A 19,907-nucleotide genomic window follows, 5' to 3' on the forward strand; every position below is an offset into this window, starting at 1 on the left:
CGCCCGGGGCCGGTCTGGCATTCCAGGCCGGACCCCTCCCGCGCCGGCGGTCCCCCCCCCACCCCCCCCCCCCGCCCCGGGCTCACACGAACGTCTGGGCGATGGCCAACACCTTGGAGTACTCCCCTTCCAGCCGGCGCAGGCTGCTCGGGATGGGGGTCTTGATCCGCGTCCCCACGGGGTTGCCGTTGTCCTCGATGAGGACCACGTTGTTGGAGTCGAACCTGGGGCTCATGGGGGCCCCGGGCCTGCGGTGCCCGACGATCAGGGCCATCTTCTTCTGTCCCCTGATGGCCAGCAGGATCCTGTCGCCCACTCTGCCCACGCCGGTCTTGTTGTAGACGTGGATGCAGCGGGGAGGGCGGTGGTAAGGGGTGTTCCCCATGGGGCTGTTATCCACCACGCGCACGCGGGTCAGCTTCTGGATGGCGCCGTGGCTTTGGCTCGTGCTGGCGGGGAGGAAGACCCAAGGCAGGCGTCGGCCCCTCGCCCACCCAAAGCTGAGCTTCATTAGCTTTAACCTACCTCGGCGCTTAGTACAGTGGCGGGCGCGGAGTGCCCTCCATCCCCTCGTCCGTAAAGTGCGGATGAAGGCTGTGAGCTCGCGGTCTTCATCCCCATTTTACGGATAATAATAATAACTTTGTGCAAAGCACCGTTCTAAGCGCTGGGGAGGTTACAAGGCGATCGGGTTGTCCCACGTGGGGCTCACAGTCTTCATCCCCATTTTACTACTAATAATAATGATGATGGCACTTGTTAAGCGCTTACTATGTGCAAAGAACTGTTCTAAGCACTGGGGAGGTTACAAGGCGATCAGGTTGGCCCACGTGGGGCTCACAGTCTTCATCCCGATTTTACTTACTACTAATAATAATAATGATGATGGCACTTGTTAAGCACTTACTATGTGCAAAGCACTGTTCTAAGCGCTGGGGAGGTTACAAGGCGATTGGGTTGTCCCACGGGGGGTTCACAGTCTTCATCCCCATTTTACTACTACTACTACTACTACTAATAATAATAATGATGGCATTTCTTAAGCGCTTACTTTGTGCAAAGCACTGTTCTAAGCGCTGGGGAGGTTACAAGGCGATCAGGTTGTCCCACGGGGGGCTAACAGTCTTCATCCCCATTTTACGGATAATAATAATAATGGCATTTGTTAAGTGCTTACTTTGTGCAAAGCACTGTTCTAAGCGCTGGGGAGGTTACAAGGCGATCAAGTTGTCCCATGTGGGACTCACAGTCTTCATCCCCATTTTACAGATGAGGGAACTGAGGCATAGAGAAGTTAATAATAATAATAATAATAATAATGCCATTTATTGAGCACTTACTATGTGCTAAGCACTGTTCTAAGCACTCGGGAGGTTAACAAGGTGATCAGGTTGTTCCACGAGGGGGCTCACAGTTTTCATCCCCACTTTCCGGATGAGGGAACTGAGGCCCAGAGAAGTGAATCAATCAATCAATCGTATCTATTGAGCGCTTACTATGTGCAGAGCACTGTACTAAGTGCTTGGGAAGTACAAATTGGCAACATATAGAGACAGTCCCTACCCAACAGTGGGCTCACAGTCTTGCCCAAAGTCACATAGCTGATAAGTGGCGGAGCCGGGATTTGAACCCATGCCCTCTGACTTCAAAGCCCGGGCTCTTTCCACTGAGCCACGCTGCAGAGAAGTGAAGGGACTTGCCCAAAGTCACCCAGCTGACAAGTGGCGGAGCCGGGATTTGAACCCATGCCCTCTGACTCCAAAGCCCGGGCTCTTTCCGCTGAGCCACGCTGCTTCTCTAAGTGACTTCTCTAAGTGACTTGCCCAAAGTCACCCAGCTGACGAGCGGCGGAGCCGGGATAAGGATGAGGGGACTGAATCCCAGAAAACTGAAGTGACTTGTCCAAGGTCACACAAGCAGAGCCGTGTGGCCTAGTGGAAAGAGCCCGAGCCTGGGAGCCCACTGTTGGGTAGGGACTGTCTCTATATGTTGCCAACTTGTACTTCCCAAGCGCTTAGTACAGTGCTCTGCACACAGTAAGTGCTCAATAAATACGATTGATTGATTGATTGGGAGTCAGAGGAACGGGTTTCTCAGCCTGGCTCTGCCACTTGCCTGCTGGGTGACTAAGGCTTCTCCAGGCCTCATCCGTAAAATGGGGATTAAGACTGGGAATCTCACGTGGGACGTGGACTCTATAATAATAATAGTAACAATAATGGCATTTATTAAGCGCTTACTATGCGCAAAGCACTGTACTAAGCGCTTGGGAAGACTAAGGCTTCTCCGGGCCTTAGTTCCCTCATCCGTAAAATGGGGATTAAGACTGGGAATCTCATGTGAGACGTGGACTCTATAATAATAATAATGGCATTTATTAAGCACTTACTATGTGCAAAGCACTGTACTAAGCGCTTGGGAAGTCCACGTTGGCAACATATAGAGACGGTCCCTACCCAACAGCGGGCTCACAGTGTAGAAGGGGGAGATCCCCCCTTCTAATCCCAGCTCCGCCCCTTGTCCCCTGTGTGGCTTGGGCAAATCACTTCAATCACTGGCCTTTGGAGTCAGAGTTCATGGGTTCGAATCCCGGCTCCGCCAGTTGTCAGCTGTGTGACTTTGGGCAAGTCAGTAAACTTCTCTGGGCCCCAGTTACCTCATCTGTAAAATGGGGATTAAGATTGTGAGCCCCCCGTGGGGCAACCCGATCACCTTGTAACCTCCCCAGTGCTTAGAACAGTGCTTTGCACATAGTAAGTGCTTAATAAATGCCATTATTATTATTATTATTATTCAATCATATTTATTGGGCACTTACTGTGTGTGCAGGGCACTGTACTAAGCGCTTGGAAAGTACAATTCAGCAACCAACAGAGACCATCCCCGCCCACGACAGGCTCAATTCCCTCATCTGTAAAAAGGGGACAGAGACTGAGCACCCCACGTGGGACAGGAACTACGTCCAACCCACTTTGCTCGGATAATAATAATAACGTTCATTCATTCATCCATTCAACCGTATTTATTGAGCGCTTACTGTGTGCAGAGCACTGTACTAAGCGCTTGGGAAGTCCAAGTTGGCAGCATATAGAGACGGCTGGCGTTTGTTAAGCACTTACTATGTGCCAAGCACTGCTCCATATATATAGATCAATCAATCAATCAATCAATCGCATTTATTGAGCGCTTACTGTGTGCAGAGCACTGTACTAAGCGCCTGGGAAGTCCAAGTTGGCAGCATATAGAGACGGCTGGCATTTGTTAAGCACTTACTATGTGCCAAGCACTGCTCCATATATATAGATCAATCAATCAATCAATCAATCGCATTTATTGAGCGCTTACTGTGTGCAGAGCACTGTACTAAGCGCCTGGGAAGTCCAAGTTGGCAGCATATAGCGACGGCTGGCATTTGTTAAGCACTTACTATGTGCCAAGCACTGCTCCATATATACAGATCAATCAATCAATCATATTTATTGAGTGCTTACTGTGTGCAGAGCACTGTACTAAACACTTGGGAAGTCCAAGTTGGCAGCATATAGAGACGGCTGGCATTTGTTAAGCACTTACTATGTGCCAAGCACTGCCCCATATATATATAGATCAATCAATCAATCGTATTTATTGAGCGCTTACTGTGTGCAGTAAGTGCTTGGGAAGTCCAAGTTGGCAACATACAGAGACAGTCCCTACCCAACAGTGGGCTCACAGTCTAAAAGATCTGCAATTTAAAACCTAAATCTAAATTTGAAATCTAAAAGATCTGTAATATAGATCTGTAATTTATTTATTCATTTATCTGTTTATTTACGTATATTAACGTCCGTCCCCCCGGTCTAGGCCGTGAGCTCGTTGTGGGCAGGGGTGCGTCTGTCGGTTGTTATCCTGTCCTCTCCCAAACGCTCAGCACAGTGCTTTGTCCACGGTAAGCGCTCAATGGATGAACTGACCGATCCGTTCATCCGGTCTCCGGCTAACGGCGGTCCTCCGGCCCAGCTGGCCCCACCCCGGAGCCCTTCCCGGCTCCCGACGTCTATAATTCCCGTCGCTCCGGGAGGCCCGCGTCCCGGAGTCGGCCTCCAAGCTTACCTGAAATGGTGCTGGCTTAGCGCTCGGCCCACGCGGTTTAGCGCCGACCCCCAGGCTCCCCAAGGACAGAAAGCCATCGCGATTCCGGATCCCAGATCCTGCGCAAGAGACCGAATGACTTGTAAATAAGTCGAGCGGCTGCCGGCAGCCGATTTAGGCTTCAAAATTGGGCGGTTAAATGAAGGGGGGACAGGGGACAGTCGACCAGTGAGGAGGCAAACACCAACTCTGTCTTAGAAGTAGCAGAAGTTGTTCCCGGTTTAAAATCCACCAGCAGGCCTAATAATAATAATAATAATAATAATAATAATAATAATGGCATTTATTCAGCGCTTACTATGTGCACCGTTCTAAGCGCCGGGGAGGTTACAAGGTGATCAGGATGTCCCACGGGGGGCTCCCAGTCTTCGTTATTTTGTTAGTATGCTTTGTTTTGTCTCCCCCTTTTAGACTGTGAGCCCACTGTTGGGTAGGGACTGTCTCTACATGTTGCCAATTTGGACTTCCCAAGCGCTTAGTACAGTGCTGCATATTTATTACTCTATTTATTTTACTTGTACCTATCTATTCTATTTATTTTATTTTGTTAGTATGTTTGGTTTTGTTCTCTGTTTCCCCCTTCTAGACTGTGAGCCCACTGATGGGTAGGGACTGTCTCTAGATGTTGCCAGCTTGGACTTCCCAAGTGCTTAGTACAGTGCTCTGCACACAGTAAGCGCTCAATAAATATGATTGATTGATTGATTGAATACGATTGATTGATTGATTGATCCCCATTTTCCAGATGAGGGAACTGAGGCCCAGAGAACTGAAGCAACTTGCCCAAAATCACACAGCTCCAAAGCCCGTGCTCTTTCCGCTGAGCCACGCGATAATGCTATTTAGCAAATAATAATAATAATAATAGGGCTATTGGGCAAATAAGGGAGGGCTCTTTTTTGGTGTTTTGTATTTTTTAAGTGCTTACTACGTGCCAGGCATAGTAATAGTACTAAGACTGTCAGCCCATTGTTGGGTAGGAAATGTCTCTCTCTGTTGCCGAATTGTACTTTCCAAGCGCTCAGTTCATTCATTCATTCATTCAATCGTATTTATCGGGCGCTTACTGTGTGCAGAGCACTGTACTAAGCGCTTGGGAAGTCCGAGTTGGCAACACAGAGAGACGCTCCCTACCCAACAGTGGGCTCACAGTCTAGAAGGGGGCAGACTTCCTACTTAGGTTCATTCATTCATTCAATCACATTGAGCGCTTACTGTGGGCAGAGCACTGTACTAAGCGCTTGAGAAGTACAAGTTTGAAAGTTTGAAGTACAATAGACGCCCTCTCCGAAAATTCCAAGCGTATTTTACGGGCTGCTTAAGTACCATCTCCTGGAAACCACAGAGGCATTTTAACTGGATTTATTCAAGGTGTGGCCACAGAAAAATAGCCCTGAAACCACCCGAGAATCGGGGACGGGAGAGTGACCGGTTTCTGACACAGCAGCCCTCACCGATGGTACTTATCGAGTCCTATGTGCAGGGCACTGTACTGAGCGCTTGGGAGAGCACAGTGCGAGTCGGCAGACCCGTTCCCCGCCCACAATGAGCTTACAATCTGGGAGACGGACACTACTACTAATGGGAAGCAGCGTGGCTCAGTGGAAAGAGCCCGGGCTTTGGAGCCAGAGGCCGTGGGTTATTACTCTATTTACTTATTTATTTTACTTGTACATATCTATTCTATTTATTTTATTTTGTTAGTATGTTTGGTTTTGTTCTCTGTCTCCCCCTTTTAGACTGTGAGCCCGCTGTTGGGTAGGGACTGTCTCTATGTGTTGCCAATCTGGACTTCCCAAGCGCTTAGTCCAGTGCTCTGCACATAGTAAGCGCTCAATAAATACAATTGATGACATCCCGGCTCCGCCACTTGTCAGCTGTGTGACTTTGGGCGAGTCGCTTCACTTCTCTGGGCCTCAGTTCCCTCATGTGTAAAATGGGGGTGAGGACTGTGAGCCCCTCGTGGGACAACCTGATAACCTTGTACCAGCGCTTAGAACAGTGCTTTGCACATAGTAAGTGCTTAACAAATGCCATTATTATTATTATTATTATTACCCCAGCGCTTAGAACAGTGCTTTGCCCATAGTAAGCGCTTAATAAATACCAACATTATTATTATTATTATTATTATTATTATTAATACGAGTAAATCATTTATAATGCATAATTCAGAGATAGGTACCTAAGTGCTGCGTGATGGTTGCCGTCATCTCTGTAAGTTTAGACCGATTCTGGAGCTTCGGGCTAAATGCCTTTCTTTCTGGCACTTTGCTCTGGCCCATACTACTGATCGATCAATCCCATCGATCAATCAGACGCCACTTCCCTTCTGCTTCATTCATTCATTCAATCGTATTTATTGAGCGCTTACTGGATGCAGAGCACTGGACTAAGCGCTTGGGAAGTCCAAGTTGGCAACATCTCGAGACGGTCCCTACCCAACAGCGGGCTCACAGTCTAGAAGGGGGAGACAGAGAACAAAACCAAACAGATTAACAAAATAAAATAAATAAATTTATTCTGCTTTTATAAATTCTGCTTCACCCAAGAGTGTTGTTTCTGGTTTACACGGCTGGTTGGGGATGAAGCGAATTAGACTCCTCCCCACAAAAAAAAGAAGATGTGTCGTTCCCCACAGCGCTGTCAATTAGAAAGGGCCAAGTACAGTGCTCTGCATTAAGTGCTCAATAGATACCTTTGATTGAGATTGATTGATGGATGAAAACCTCACTTTCATTCATTCATTCATTCATTCATTCAATCGTATTTATTGAGCGCTTACAGGGTGCAGAGCACTGGACTAAGCGCTTGGGAAGTCCAAGTTGGCAGCATCTCGAGACGGTCCCTACCCAACAGCGGGCTCACAGTCTAGAAGGGGGAGACAGAGAACAAAACCAAACAGATTAACAAAATAAAATAAATAAATTTATTCTGCTTTTATAAATTCTGCTTCACCCAAGAGTGTTGTTTCTGGTCTACACTGCTGGTTGGGGATGAAGCGAATTGGACTCCTCCCCACGAAAAAAAGATGTGTCGTTCCCCACAGCGCTGTCAATTAGAAAGGGCCAAGTACAGTGCTCTGCATTAAGTGCTCAATAGATACCTTTGATTGAGATTGATTGATGGATGAAAACCTCACTTTCATTCATTCATTCATTCATTCATTAAATCGTATTTACTGAGCGCTGACGGGGTGCAGAGCACTGTACTAAGAGCTTGGGAAGTCCAAGTTGGCAACATCTAGAGACGGTCCCTACCCAACAGCGGGCTCACAGTCTCGAAGGGGGAGACAGAGAACAAAACCAAACAGATTAACAAAATAAAATAAATAAATTTATTCTGCTTTTATAAATTCTGCTTCACCCAAGAGTGTTGTTTCTGGTCTACACTGCTGGTTGGGGATGAAGCGAATTAGACTCCTCCCCACGAAAAAAAGAAGATGTGTCGTTCCCCACAGTGCTGTCAATTAGAAAGGGCCAAATACAGTGCTCTGCATTAAGTGCTCAATAGATAGATACCTTTGATTGAGACTGATTGATGAAAACCTCACTTTCATTCATTCATTCATTCATTCATTCAATCGTATTTATTGAGCGCTTACAGGGTGCAGAGCACTGGACTAAGCGCTTGGGAAGTCCAAGTTGGCAGCATCTCGAGACGGTCCCTACCCAACAGCGGGCTCACAGTCTAGAAGGGGGAGACAGAGAACAAAACCAAACAGATTAACAAAATAAAATAAATAAATTTATTCTGCTTTATAAATTCTGCTTCACCCAAGAGTGTTGTTTCTGGTCTACACTGCTGGTTGGGGATGAAGCGAATTAGACTCCTCCCCACAAAAAAAGAAGATGTGGCGTTCCCCACAGCGCTGTCAATTAGAAAGGGCCAAATACAGTGCTCTGCATTAAGTGCTTAATAAATACCTTTGATTGAGATTGATTGATGAATGAAAACCGCACTTTCGTTCATTCGTTCATTCATTCAATCGTATTTATTGAGCGCTTCCAGGGTGCAGAGCACTGGACTAAGCGCTTGGGAAGTCCAAGTTGGCAACATCTAGAGACGGTCCCTACCCAACAGCGGGCTCACAGTCTAGAAGGGGGAGACAGAGAACAAAACCAAACAGATTAACAAAATAAAATAAATAAATTTATTCTGCTTTTATGAATTCTGCTTCACCCAAGAGTGTTGTTTCTGGTCTACACTGCTGGTTGGGGATGAAGCGAATTAGACTCCTCCCCACGAAAAAAAGAAGATGTGTCGTTCCCCACAATGCTGTCAATTAGAAAGGGCCAAATACAGTGCTCTGCATTAAGTGCTCAATAGATAGATACCTTTGATTGAGACTGATTGATGAAAACCTCACTTTCATTCATTCATTCATTCAATCGTATTTATTGAGCGCTTACAGGGTGCAGAGCACTGGACTAAGCGCTTGGGAAGTCCAAGTTGGCAGCATCTCGAGACGGTCCCTACCCAACAGCGGGCTCACAGTCTCGAAGGGGGAGACAGAGAACAAAACCAAACAGATTAACAAAATAAAATAAATAAATTTATTCTGCTTTATAAATTCTGCTTCACCCAAGAGTGTTGTTTCTGGTCTACACTGCTGGTTGGGGATGAAGCGAATTAGACTCCTCCCCACAAAAAAAGAAGATGTGGCGTTCCCCACAGCGCTGTCAATTAGAAAGGGCCAAATACAGTGCTCTGCATTAAGTGCTCAATAGATACCTTTGATTGAGATTGATTGATGGATGAAAACCTCACTTTCATTCATTCAATCGTATTTATTGAGCGCTTTCTGGGTGCAGAGCACTGTACTAAGCGCTTGGGAAGTCCAAGTTGGCAACATCAAGAGACGGTCCCGACCCAACAGTGGGCTCACAGAAGGGCACTGGCTGCTTCAGCTCATCCACAGATGGTTACAGTGCTTAAAAATTTCATTTCGCAACTTTCTTCCTGAACAAAAAATGTTTACCAAGCTGCCCCTGAACAGGACTCGATGACCTTTGAGTGTTCCGAGTGTGCAAGTTCTCCACACCTTTTTCTTAAATGGTATCCCTTAAGCGCTTACTATGTGCTAGGCACTGTAATAATAATAATAATAATAATAATAATAATGGCATTTATTAAGCGCTTACTATGTGCAAAGCACTGTTCGAAGCGCTGGGGAGTTTGCAAGGTGATCAGGTGGGGCTCACAGTTTTACTCCCCATTTTACAGATGGGGTAACTGAGGCCCAGAGAAGTGACTTGCCCAAGGTCACCCAGCTGACAAGTGGCCGAGCCGGGATTTGAACCCATGACCTCCGACTCCAAAGCCCGGGCTCTTTCCACTGAGCCACGCTGCTTCCCTGTACTAAGCGCGGGGGCTGATCCGAGCTAATCCGGTTGGACAGAGTCCCATATCGGGCTCCCCCGTCTTCATTCCCATTTTACAGATAATAATAATAATAATGATAATAATGGCATTTGTTAAGCACTTATTATGTGCAAAGCACTGTTCTAAGCGCTGGGGGGGATAGAAGGTGATCAGGTTGTCCCACCTGGGGCTCACAGTTTTAATCCCCATTTTACAGATGAGGTAACTGAGGCACAGAGATGTGAAGTGACTTGCCCAAAGTCACACAGCTGACAAGCAACAGAGCCGGGATTTGAAACCCACAATCTCCGTCTCCCCCTTCTAGACTGTGAGCCCACTGTTGGGTAGGGACTGTCTCTATATGTTGCCAACTTGGACTTCCCAAGCGCTTAGTACAGTGCTCTGCATACAGTAAGTGCTCAATAAATACGATTGATTGATTGATTGGCTCCCAAGCCCGGGCTCTTTCCACTGAGCCACGCTGCTTCTCAATGCTGCACAGGTGAGGGAACTGAGGCGTAGCCAAGTGAAGTGGCTTGCCCAAAGCCACAGAGAGGAGAGGCAGCGTGGCTCAGTGGAAAGAGCCCGGGCTTTGGAGTCAGAGGTCCTGGGTTCGAATCCCGGCTCCGCCACATGTCTGTTGTGTGACCTTGGGCAAGTCACTTACCTTCTCTGGGCCTCAGTGACCTCATCTGGAAAACGGGGATGAAGACTGTGAGCCCCACATGGGACCACCTCATCACCTTGTATCCCTTGGAGTCAGAGGTCATGGGTTCGAATCCCAGCTCTGTCACGTCTGCTGTGTGACCTTGGGCAAGTCACTGAACTTCTCTGAGCCTCAGTGACCTCATCTGGAAAATGGGGATGAAGACTGTGAGCCCCACATGGGACCACCTCATCACCTTGTATCCCTTGGAGTCAGAGGTCATGGGTTCGAATCCCGGCTCCGCCACATGTCTGCTGTGTGACCTTGGGCAAGTCACTTCCCTTCTCTGGGCCTCAGTGACCTCATCTGGAAAACGGGGGTGAAGACTGTGAGCCCCACAGGGGACCACCTCATCACCTTGTATCCCTTGGAGTCAGAGGCCATGGGTTTGAATCCCAGCTCTGTCACGTCTGCTATGTGACCTCGGGCAAGTCACTGAACTTCTCTGAGCCTCAGTGACCTCATCTGGAAAATGGGGATGAAGACTGTGAGCCCCACATGGGACCACCTCATCACCTTGGATCCCTCCCCCTGTGCTTTGCACACAGTAAGCGCTTAACAAATGCCGTCATTATTATTATTGCTAAAAAGTGCCGAGTGAGGTCGTGCTGGAAATCGTCTTCTGCTTTAAGCTCCTAGAAGACAAGGAGAAGGGCCTCCCGGTCCATGAATAAATTATTCGGCATCAGAAGGCGATTTGGCAGCCTCCGCGATAAGGTATACCGACACCAACATTGCCAAGATCTGCCCTTTCCTCTCCATCCAAACCGCTACCCTGCTAATTCAAGCTCTCATCCTATCCCGTCTGGACTACTGCACCAGCCTTCTCTCTGATCTCCCATCCTCGTGTCTCTCCCCACTTCAATCCATACTTCATGCTGCTGCCCGGACTGTCTTTGTCCAGAAATGCTCTGGGCATGTTACTCCCCCCCCTCAAACATCTCCAGTGGCTACCAATCAATCTGCGCATCAGGCAGAAACTCCTCACCCTGGGCTTCCAGGCTGTCCATCCATCCCCTCGCCCCCTCCTACCTCCCCTCCCTTCTCTCCTTCTCCAGCCCAGCCCTCACCCTCCGCTCCTCTGCCACCGCTAACCTCCTCACCATGCCTCGTTCTCGCCTGTCCCGCCATCGACCCCCGGCCCACGTCATCCCCCGGGCCTGGAATGCCCCCAATCCCTCTGCCCATCCGCCAAGCTCGCTCTCTTCCTCCCTTCAAGGCCCTGCTGAGAGCTCACCTCCTCCAGGAGGCCTTCCCAGACTGAGCCCCTTCCTTCCTCTCCCCCTCATCCCCCTCTCCATTCCCCCCATCTTACCTCCTTCCCTTCCCCACAGCACCTGTATATATGTTTGTACATATTTTTTACTCTATTTATTTTATTTGTACATATATATTCTATTTATTTTATTTTGTTAGTATGTTTGGTTTTGTTCTCTGTCTCCCCCTTTTAGACTGTGAGCCCACTGTTGGGTAGGGACTGTCTCTGTATGTTGCCAATTTGTACTTCCCAAGCGCTTAGTACAGTGCTCTGCACATAGTAAGCGCTCAATAAATACGATTGATGATGATCTCGACCCCGAGGGCCGAACTGGACTCCTCCCCGACGAGGCTCAGAGAGACTGCTGGCAGGCAGGGTCAAATGTGAACCTCAGGGATCAAATGTTGACGGAGGAAAAACGCACCCTCCGCTCCTCGGCCGCTCACCTCCTCACTGTACCTCCTTCTCGCCTGTCCCGCCGTCGACCCCCGGCCCACGTCCTCCAAGCTCGCTCTCTTCCTCCCTTCAAGGCCCTACTGAGAGCTCACCTCCTCCAGGAGGCCTTCCCACACTCAGCCCCCTCCTTCCTCTCCTCCTCCCCATCCCCCCCGCCCCACCTCCTTCCCCTCCCCACAACACCTGTATATATGTTTGTACAGGTTTATTACTCTATTTTACTTGTATTCGTTCAATTCATTCAGTCGTATTAATATATGCTTGTACCTATTTATTACTCTATTCATTTATTTATTTTACCTGTACCTATCTATTCTATTTATTTTATTTTGTGAGTATGTTTGGTTTTGTTCTCTGTCTCCCCCTTTTAGACTGTGAGCCCGCTGTTGGGTAGGGACTGTCTCTAGATGTTGCCCATTTGTACTTCCCAAGCGCTTAGTCCAGTGCTCTGCACATAGTAAGCGCTCAATAAATACGATTGATGATGATGATGAGCGCTTACTGTGTGCAGGGCACTGTACTAAGCGCTTGGGAAGTCCAAGTTGGCAACTTCTAGAGACGGTCCCCACCCAGCAGTGGGCTCACAGTCTAGAAGGGGGAGACAGAGGACAGAACAAATTAACAAAATAAATAGAATAAATATGTACAAATAAAATAGAGTAACTGTACATATTTGTACATATTTACTACTTTGTACATATTTACTATTCTATTTATTGTGTTAATGATGTGCATTTAGCTTTAATTCTATTTGTTCTGACGACTTGACACCCGTCCACATGTTTTGTTTTATTGTCTGTCTCCCCATTCTTGACTGTGAGCCCGTTGTTGGGTAGGGACCGTCTCTATATGTTGCCGACTTGGACTTCCCAAGCGCTTAGTACAGTTCTCGGCACACAGTAAGCGCTCAATAAATATGATTGAATGAATGAATGAATATATGTATGTATATGTAGATATACATATTGTGTCCTTAACACAATATACATACATACAACAAAATATATACATGTATATAGGTGTGTGTATATGCATATATATATATCTGCATATATATGTGTGCATATGCATATATACATATATGCATGTGCATATATACATGCATCTATATACATGTATATAGATGTATGCATATGCATATATGCATATGTGTGTGTGCATATATACATATATGTATATGAATATATACATACATCTATATACATGTATACATATGCATGTATGTGTATATATACATGTATATAGATGTATGTATATGCATATATACATACATACGTATATGCATATATACATATATGCGTATATGCATACGTACATGCACATACACACACACACACACACACATATGGTATTTGTTACGGACTTGTTTGTTTTTGTTAAGTATAGTATTTGTTAAGGACACAATCCATCACCTTCATGGGGCTCACAGTCTTAATTCCCATTTTACAGATGAGGGAACTGAGGCACCGAGCAGTGAAGGGACTTGCCCGAAGTCACGCAGCAGACGGGTGGCGGAGCCGGGATCACACTGGCATCCAGCATTTCCAGAGCTAAGGATTCAACCGGATCAATGAAATCCATGCTATTTATTGAGCACTTACCGCGTCACACCGTACTAAGTGCTTGGGAGGAGTTCAGTACAGTACTCAGGCTTGTATCCGACTCGAGGATGCGGGGCTGTGGGGGAAGAGGAGGACATGAAAAAGAAAATCAATGACAATGACCCAGCATACAGATTTATACCCAAGGGCTGTGAGGAGGGAGCCAATCCAAAAACATTCCCATTTTTCCTTGTCCCGCAAGCACCGCTTGGGATAAAACCTTCTGAGGGTAGGATCTACAGAGAAGCAGCGTGGCTCAGTGGAAAGAGCCCGGGCTTTGGAGTCAGGGGTCATGGGTTCGAATCCCGGCTCTGCCAACTGTCAGCTGTGTGACTTTGGGCAAGTCACTTCACTTCTCTGGGCCTCGGTTCCCTCATCTGGAAAATGGGGATAAAGACTGTGAGCCCCCCCGTGGGACAACCTGATCTCCTTGGAATCTCCCCAGCGCTTAGTACAGTGCTTGGCACATAGTAAGCGCTTGATAAATGCCATCATTATTATTATTATTATTATTATTACAGCCCAGCTTAAATAGGGTTACTCTGGGTTTCACTGATTTAATCCAACCTCCACCTGCCCAAATTATTTTTAGAGTTAGGGTTAAGCACCCCCAAGAATCCCTACGTTTTAATTTTTCTCCCTTCATTTGAATTTTTCATTTTCCCTACCTCTTCACCTTTTAGAGTGTGAAGATTTGGTCATTTTAAAATGCATCCTTATCCTGGAAACCCACCGCCTCATCCCACTGTTCCCCCTCCACTTCAGCTCCTCTGTCCCCAAAACATCTGCATGCACCCATACATTCCCCCCAAAGAAACATACCCTTATGTACAAATCTTTATAATTCATTCATTCAATCGTATTTATTGAGCGCTTACTGTGCGGAGAGCACTGTACTAAGCGCTTGGGAAGTCCAAGTTGGCAACATAGAGAGACGGTCCCTACCCAACAGTGGGCTCACAGTCTAGAAAGGGGAGACAGACAACAAAACATATTAACAAAATAAAATGAATAGAATAATCTTAGTATTTGTTAAGCCCTTAGTCTGTGCCAAGCACTGTCCTAAGCGCTGGGGGAGATACCAGGAAGTTGGGTTGTTCATTCATTCATTCAATCGTATTTATTGAGCGCTTACTGTGTGCAGAGCACTGTACTAGGCGCTTGGGAAGTACAAGTTGGCAACATATAGAGACGGTTCCTACCCAACAGCGGATTCATGTGGGATTAGTCCTCTCATCCTAGTGGTCCCTTGGCTCAAACCCAAGATGTGGACATTAATTTTGGGATTAATACTGGAATCTAATACTTTAAATGCCTTACCATGGCTATGTATGCTAACAGTAGCTGGGTTATCGAACTGTTGTTTAGCCTTTTGTGTCATTTGCAAACACTACAAAGAAATCACTGTTCCGCAGACAGGGCGGAAAAGGCACAAGTGACACGGTCAATCCAAAAAGCTAAACGAAAACCCAATATATCTTTCAGTTTGAAACTTGGAAAACGGGTTTTGCCCACTCTTTTTAAAACCTGAAATCACTTCCTTGCATTCAATCAAATTTTTAATCGGAAAAATCCACTCCTTGAACGTAAGATAGGATTCGAGGGTCAGGTAAAGTATTTCAGCCTCATAACTAGGAGTTTGCATCATGGGCAGGGAAAAAAAATGCTGCAAAACAGAAGGAAAGCCCCCTAGGAACATCAAGTTTGGTTTTGTTTAGTTGTCTGTCTTCCCCTCTTTAGACTGTACAATTATTTATTTTATTTGTACATATTTATTCTATTTATTTTATTTTGTTAATATGTTTTGTTTTGTTCTCTGTCTCCCCCTTCTAGACTGTAAGCCCACTGTTGGGTAGGGACCGACTCTGTATGTTGCCAACTTGGACTTCCCAAGCGCTTAGTACAGTGCTCTGCACACAGGAAGCGCTCAATAAATACGATTGAATGAATAATAATTATGGAACTTGATAAGCGCTTACTATGTGCCAAGCACTGCTCTAAGCGCTGAGGTAGATACAAGGTAATCAGGTTGTCCCATGTGGGGCTCACAGTCTTAATCCCCATTTTTCAGATGGGGTAACTGAGGCCCAGAGAAGTGACTTGCCCAAGGTCACAGCGGGCATGGGGGGTCCAGGATTAGAAGCCAGGTGTTGCCTGCCTCCCCCTTCTAATAATAATAATAATAATGATGGCATTTATTAATCGCTTACTATGTGCAAAGCACTGTTCTAAGCGCTGGGGAGGTTACAAGGTGATCAGGTTGTCCCACGGGGGGCTCACCGTCTTAATCCCCATTTTACAGATGAGGTAACTGAGGCACAGAGAAGTGAAGTGACTTGTCCAAAGTCACACAGCTGACAATTGGCGGAGCCGGGGTTTGAACCCACGACCTCTGACTCCAAAGCCCGGGCTCTTTTCCACTGAGCCACGCTGCTTCTCTAATAATGATGATGGCATTTATTAAGCGCTTACTATGTTCAAAGCACTGTTCTAAGCACTGGGGAGCTTACAAGGTGATCAGGTTGTCCCACAGGGGGGCTCATGGTCTTAATCTCCATTTTACAGATGAGGAAACTGAGGCACAGAGGAGTTAAGTACAGCTGACAAGTGGCGGAGACAGGATTTGAACCCTTGACCTCGGACTCCAAAGCCCGGGCTCTTTCCACTGAGCCACGCTGCTTCCCCTTCTAGACTGTGAGCCCGCTGTTGGGTAGGGACCGTCTCTATATGTTGCCGACTTGGGCTTCCCAAGCGCTTAGTACAGTGCTCTGCACACAGTGAGCGCTCAATAAATACGACTGAATGAATGAATGACACCCAGGCCCAGGCTCTAACCACTAAGCCACGCTGCTCTTGCGAAGAAAAATATCCCCTCCAGCCAAGTCACCGCGAGCACCACGGGAGCTACTAAAATTATGGGAGAGTCTTTAAATTAACTTTATTGGATGGGTGATAATTGCCTTGAGGCTAACAGTCCCTCAACTCCGGAAGAAGCGGGCAGGAATCTCGCAGAAATTCTGCACCTTCAGTCTGCAAATTATCAATCAATCAATCAATCAATCGCATTTATTGAGCGCTTACTGTGTGCAGTAACCCTGAGGAGGAATGACGGTAGTCATGAAGCGCTCACTCTGTGCCGCTGCAAAAGGACACACCGGTGGGAACCTCCCAAAACGAAGTTTCCGCACACAGTAGGGATGATTTCCTCCAAACGAAAGGGCCCGGGAGCCAGGGGACCTGGGTTCTAATCCAGCTCTGCCACTCGCCTGCTACGTGACCTTGGACACGTCAATCAATCGATCGTATTTATTGAGCGCTTACTGTGTGCAGAGCACTGTACAAAGCGCTTGGGAAGTACAAGTTGGCAACATATAGAGACAGTCCCTACCCAACGGTGGGCTCACTGTCTAAAATCTAAAATCTAAATCTAAAATCTAAAAAGTCTAAAATCACAGTCTAAAAGTCGTTTAACTTCTCCGTGCCCCCGAGTTCCCTCATCTGCAAAATGGGGATTCGACGCCTGTTCTCAATCCTTGTGAACCCATGGGGGACACGGCGTGGCCGGAGAAGCAGCGTGGCTCCATGGAACGAGCCTGGGCTTGGGAGTCGGAAGCAGACCGTTCCTTCATTCAATCGTATTTATTGAGCGCTTACTGTGTGCAGGGCACTGTACTAAGCGCTTGGGAACTACAAGTTGGCAACCTATGTTGCCAAGTGACCACTTCAGGTGCACGGTAAATCTCAGTCTAACTGGCATCTTGAAAGGTGGGCTGGAGAGTGTGAGCCCACTGTTGGGTTGGGACCATCTATGTTACCAACTTGGACTTCCCAAGCGCTTAGTACAGTGCTCTGCACACAGTAAGCACTCAATAAGTACGACTGAATGAATGAATGGAGAGAGGGCAATGATGAGAAAAGCAGGTAGGCCTCGACTGCCCACTTTGGGCCGGCCTGCCCTCACAGTGGCCCCACTTCCTCTCCTCAGGCCTCCTCCTTCATTCCCTCCTATTTACTGAGCGCTTACTACGTACAAAGCACTCCCCACCTCGAAATACCACAGGAAAAAAGGGGGGAGAGCCCCAAACTTCCTGAGGAGGGCTGGAGATTGTGAGCCCACTGTTGGGTGGGAACCGTCTCTGTATGTTGCCAACTTGGACTTCCCAGGCGCTTAGTACAGTGATCTGCACACAGTAAGCGCTCAATAAATACGACTGAATGAATGGCGAGAGGGCAATGAGGAGAAAAGCAGGTGGGCCTCGGTTGCCCACTTTCGGCCCCACTTCCGGCCGGCCTGCCCTCACAGTGGCCCCACGTCCTCTCCTCAGGCCTCCTCCTTCATTCCCTCCTATTTACTGAGCGCTTACTACGTACAAAGCACTCCCTCCCCCGTCCCCACCTCGAAATACCACAGGAAAAAAGGGGGGAGACCCCCAAACTTCCTGAGGGGGACTGGAGAGAGGGAAATGAGGAGAAAAGCAGGTAGGCCTCGGATGCCCACTTTCGGCCCCACTTCCTCTCCTCAGGCCTCCTCCTTCATTCCCTCCTATTTACTGAGCGCTTACTACGTACAAATCGCTCCCTCCCCCGTTCCCACCTCGAAATACCACAGGAAAAAAGGGGGGAGACCCCCAAACTACCTGAGGAGGGCTGGAGAGTGTGAGCCCACTGTTGGGTGGGGACCGTCTATGTTACCAACTTGGACTTCCCAAGCGCTTAGTACAGTGCTCTGCACACAGTAAGCGCTCAATAAGTACGACTGAATGAATGAATGAATGGCAAGAGGGCAATGAGGAGAAAAGGAGGTAGGCCTCGGATGCCACTTTCAGCCCCACTTCCGGCCGGCCTGCCCTCACAGTGGCCCCACTTCCTCACCTCAGGCCTCCTCCTTCATTCCCTCCTATTTACTGAGCGCTTACTACGTACAAAGCACTCCCTCCCCCGTCCCCACCTCGAAATACCACAGGAAAAAAGGGGGGAGAGCCCCAAACTTCCTGAGGGGGGCTGGGGAGAGGACAATGAGGAGAAAAGCAGGTAGGCCTCAGATGCCCACTTTCGGCCCCACTTCCTCTCCTCAGGCCTCCTCCTTCATTCCCTCCTATTTACTGGGCGCTTACTACGTACAAAGCACTCCCTCCCCCGTCCCCACCTCGAAATACCACAGGAAAAAAGGGGGGAGACCCCCAAACTTCCTGAGGGGGACTGGAGAGAGGGCAATGTGGAGAAAAGCAGGTAGGCCTCGGATGCCCACTTTAGGCCCCACTTCCTCTCCTCAGGCCTCCTCCTTCATTCCCTCCTATTTACTGAGCGCTTACTACGTACAAAGCGCTCCCTCCCCCGTCCCCACCTCGGAATACCACAGGAAAAAAGGGGGGAGACCCCCAAACTTCCTGAGGAGGGCTGGAGAGTGTGAGCCCACTGTTGGGTGGGGACCGTCTATGTTACCAACTTGGACTTCCCAAGCGCTTAGTACAGTGCTCTACACACAGTAAGCGCTCAATAAGTACGACTGAATGAATGAATGGAGAGAGGGCAATGAGGAGAAAAGCAGGTAGGCCTCGGTTGCCCACTTCCGGCCGGCCTGCCCTCACCTTGGCCCCACTTCCTCTCCTCAGGCCTCCTCCTTCATTCCCTCTTATTTACTGAGCGCTTACTACGTACAAAGCGCTCCCTCCCCCGTCCCCATCTCGAAACACCACAGGAAAAAAGGGGGGGAAGAGAAGCCCGCCGCCTGCCAACTGTACCCCGTTTCACCGCCGCCGCGTTATATCCAGGGAAGGAGCCGCGCTGTATCAGGAGCCCCACTGCGCCTGCGCGCCCCGCCTCCCGCCATTTCGGGTGAGGGGGCGTGGCTCCCGGCCGTGCAGGATGACGTCACGCGCGCCCGGAGGGGTGGGGCTCTGCGGTGATTGGGCCCCGCCCCCGAGCCGGAGCCGGAGCCCGAAGGGTCGAACGCCCGAACGGCCGAGGGACCGAACGCCCGAGCGCCCGAACGGCCGAGCAGTAGTGGGACCGAACGCCCGAAAGGCCGAGCGGTAGTGAGACCGAACGCCCGAAAGGCCGAACGGCCGAGAGGCAGAGCACCCGAACGGCCGAACGTCAGTGGGACCGAACGGCCGAACGCCCGAAAGGCCGAGCACCCGAACGGCCGAACGTCAGTGGGACCGAACGCCCGAAAGGCCGAGCACCCGAACGGCCGAGCGTCAGTGGGACCGAACGCCCGAAAGGCCGAGCGACCGAACGGCCGAGAGGCAGAGCGCCCGAACGGCCGAGCGTCAGTGGGACCGAACGTCCGAACGGCCGAGAGGCAAAGCGGCCGAACGCCTGAGCGCCCGAACGGCCGAGCGTCAGTGGGACCGAACGCCCGAAAGGACGAGCACCCGAACGGCCGAGC

At 48.7% G+C, this 19,907-nt stretch overlaps 1 protein-coding gene across 1 annotated transcript; it reads right to left on the minus strand.

The window, feature by feature from the left end:
- Nucleotides 1-67: 67 nt before the first annotated feature.
- MRPL14 (mitochondrial ribosomal protein L14) lies at nt 68-19,358 on the minus strand. Its single transcript, XM_038761287.1, has 4 exons — nt 19,258-19,358; nt 13,517-13,592; nt 4,093-4,190; nt 68-449 (listed from the first exon to the last, which is right to left on the minus strand). The coding sequence occupies exons 3-4, from the start codon at nt 4,167-4,169 to the stop codon at nt 83-85; spliced, it is 444 nt and encodes a 147-aa protein (XP_038617215.1). The 5' UTR covers nt 4,170-4,190; nt 13,517-13,592; nt 19,258-19,358; the 3' UTR covers nt 68-82.
- Nucleotides 19,359-19,907: the final 549 nt, after the last annotated feature.

This window comes from Tachyglossus aculeatus, chromosome 19 (assembly GCF_015852505.1).
Source record: "Tachyglossus aculeatus isolate mTacAcu1 chromosome 19, mTacAcu1.pri, whole genome shotgun sequence".
Taxonomy (NCBI): domain Eukaryota; kingdom Metazoa; phylum Chordata; class Mammalia; order Monotremata; family Tachyglossidae; genus Tachyglossus; species Tachyglossus aculeatus.

What these genes read in the sequence shown, in the direction of transcription:
- MRPL14 (XM_038761287.1), bottom strand. Translation starts at nt 4,169, where the DNA reads ATGGCTTTCTGTCCTTGGGGAGCCTGGGGGTCGGCGCTAAACCGCGTG. An exon ending in CTAAGCCAGCACCATTTCAG is followed by an intron (nt 450 to 4,092) that starts GTAAGCTTGGAG and finishes CCTCCCCGCCAG; the next exon opens with CACGAGCCAAAGCCACGGCG.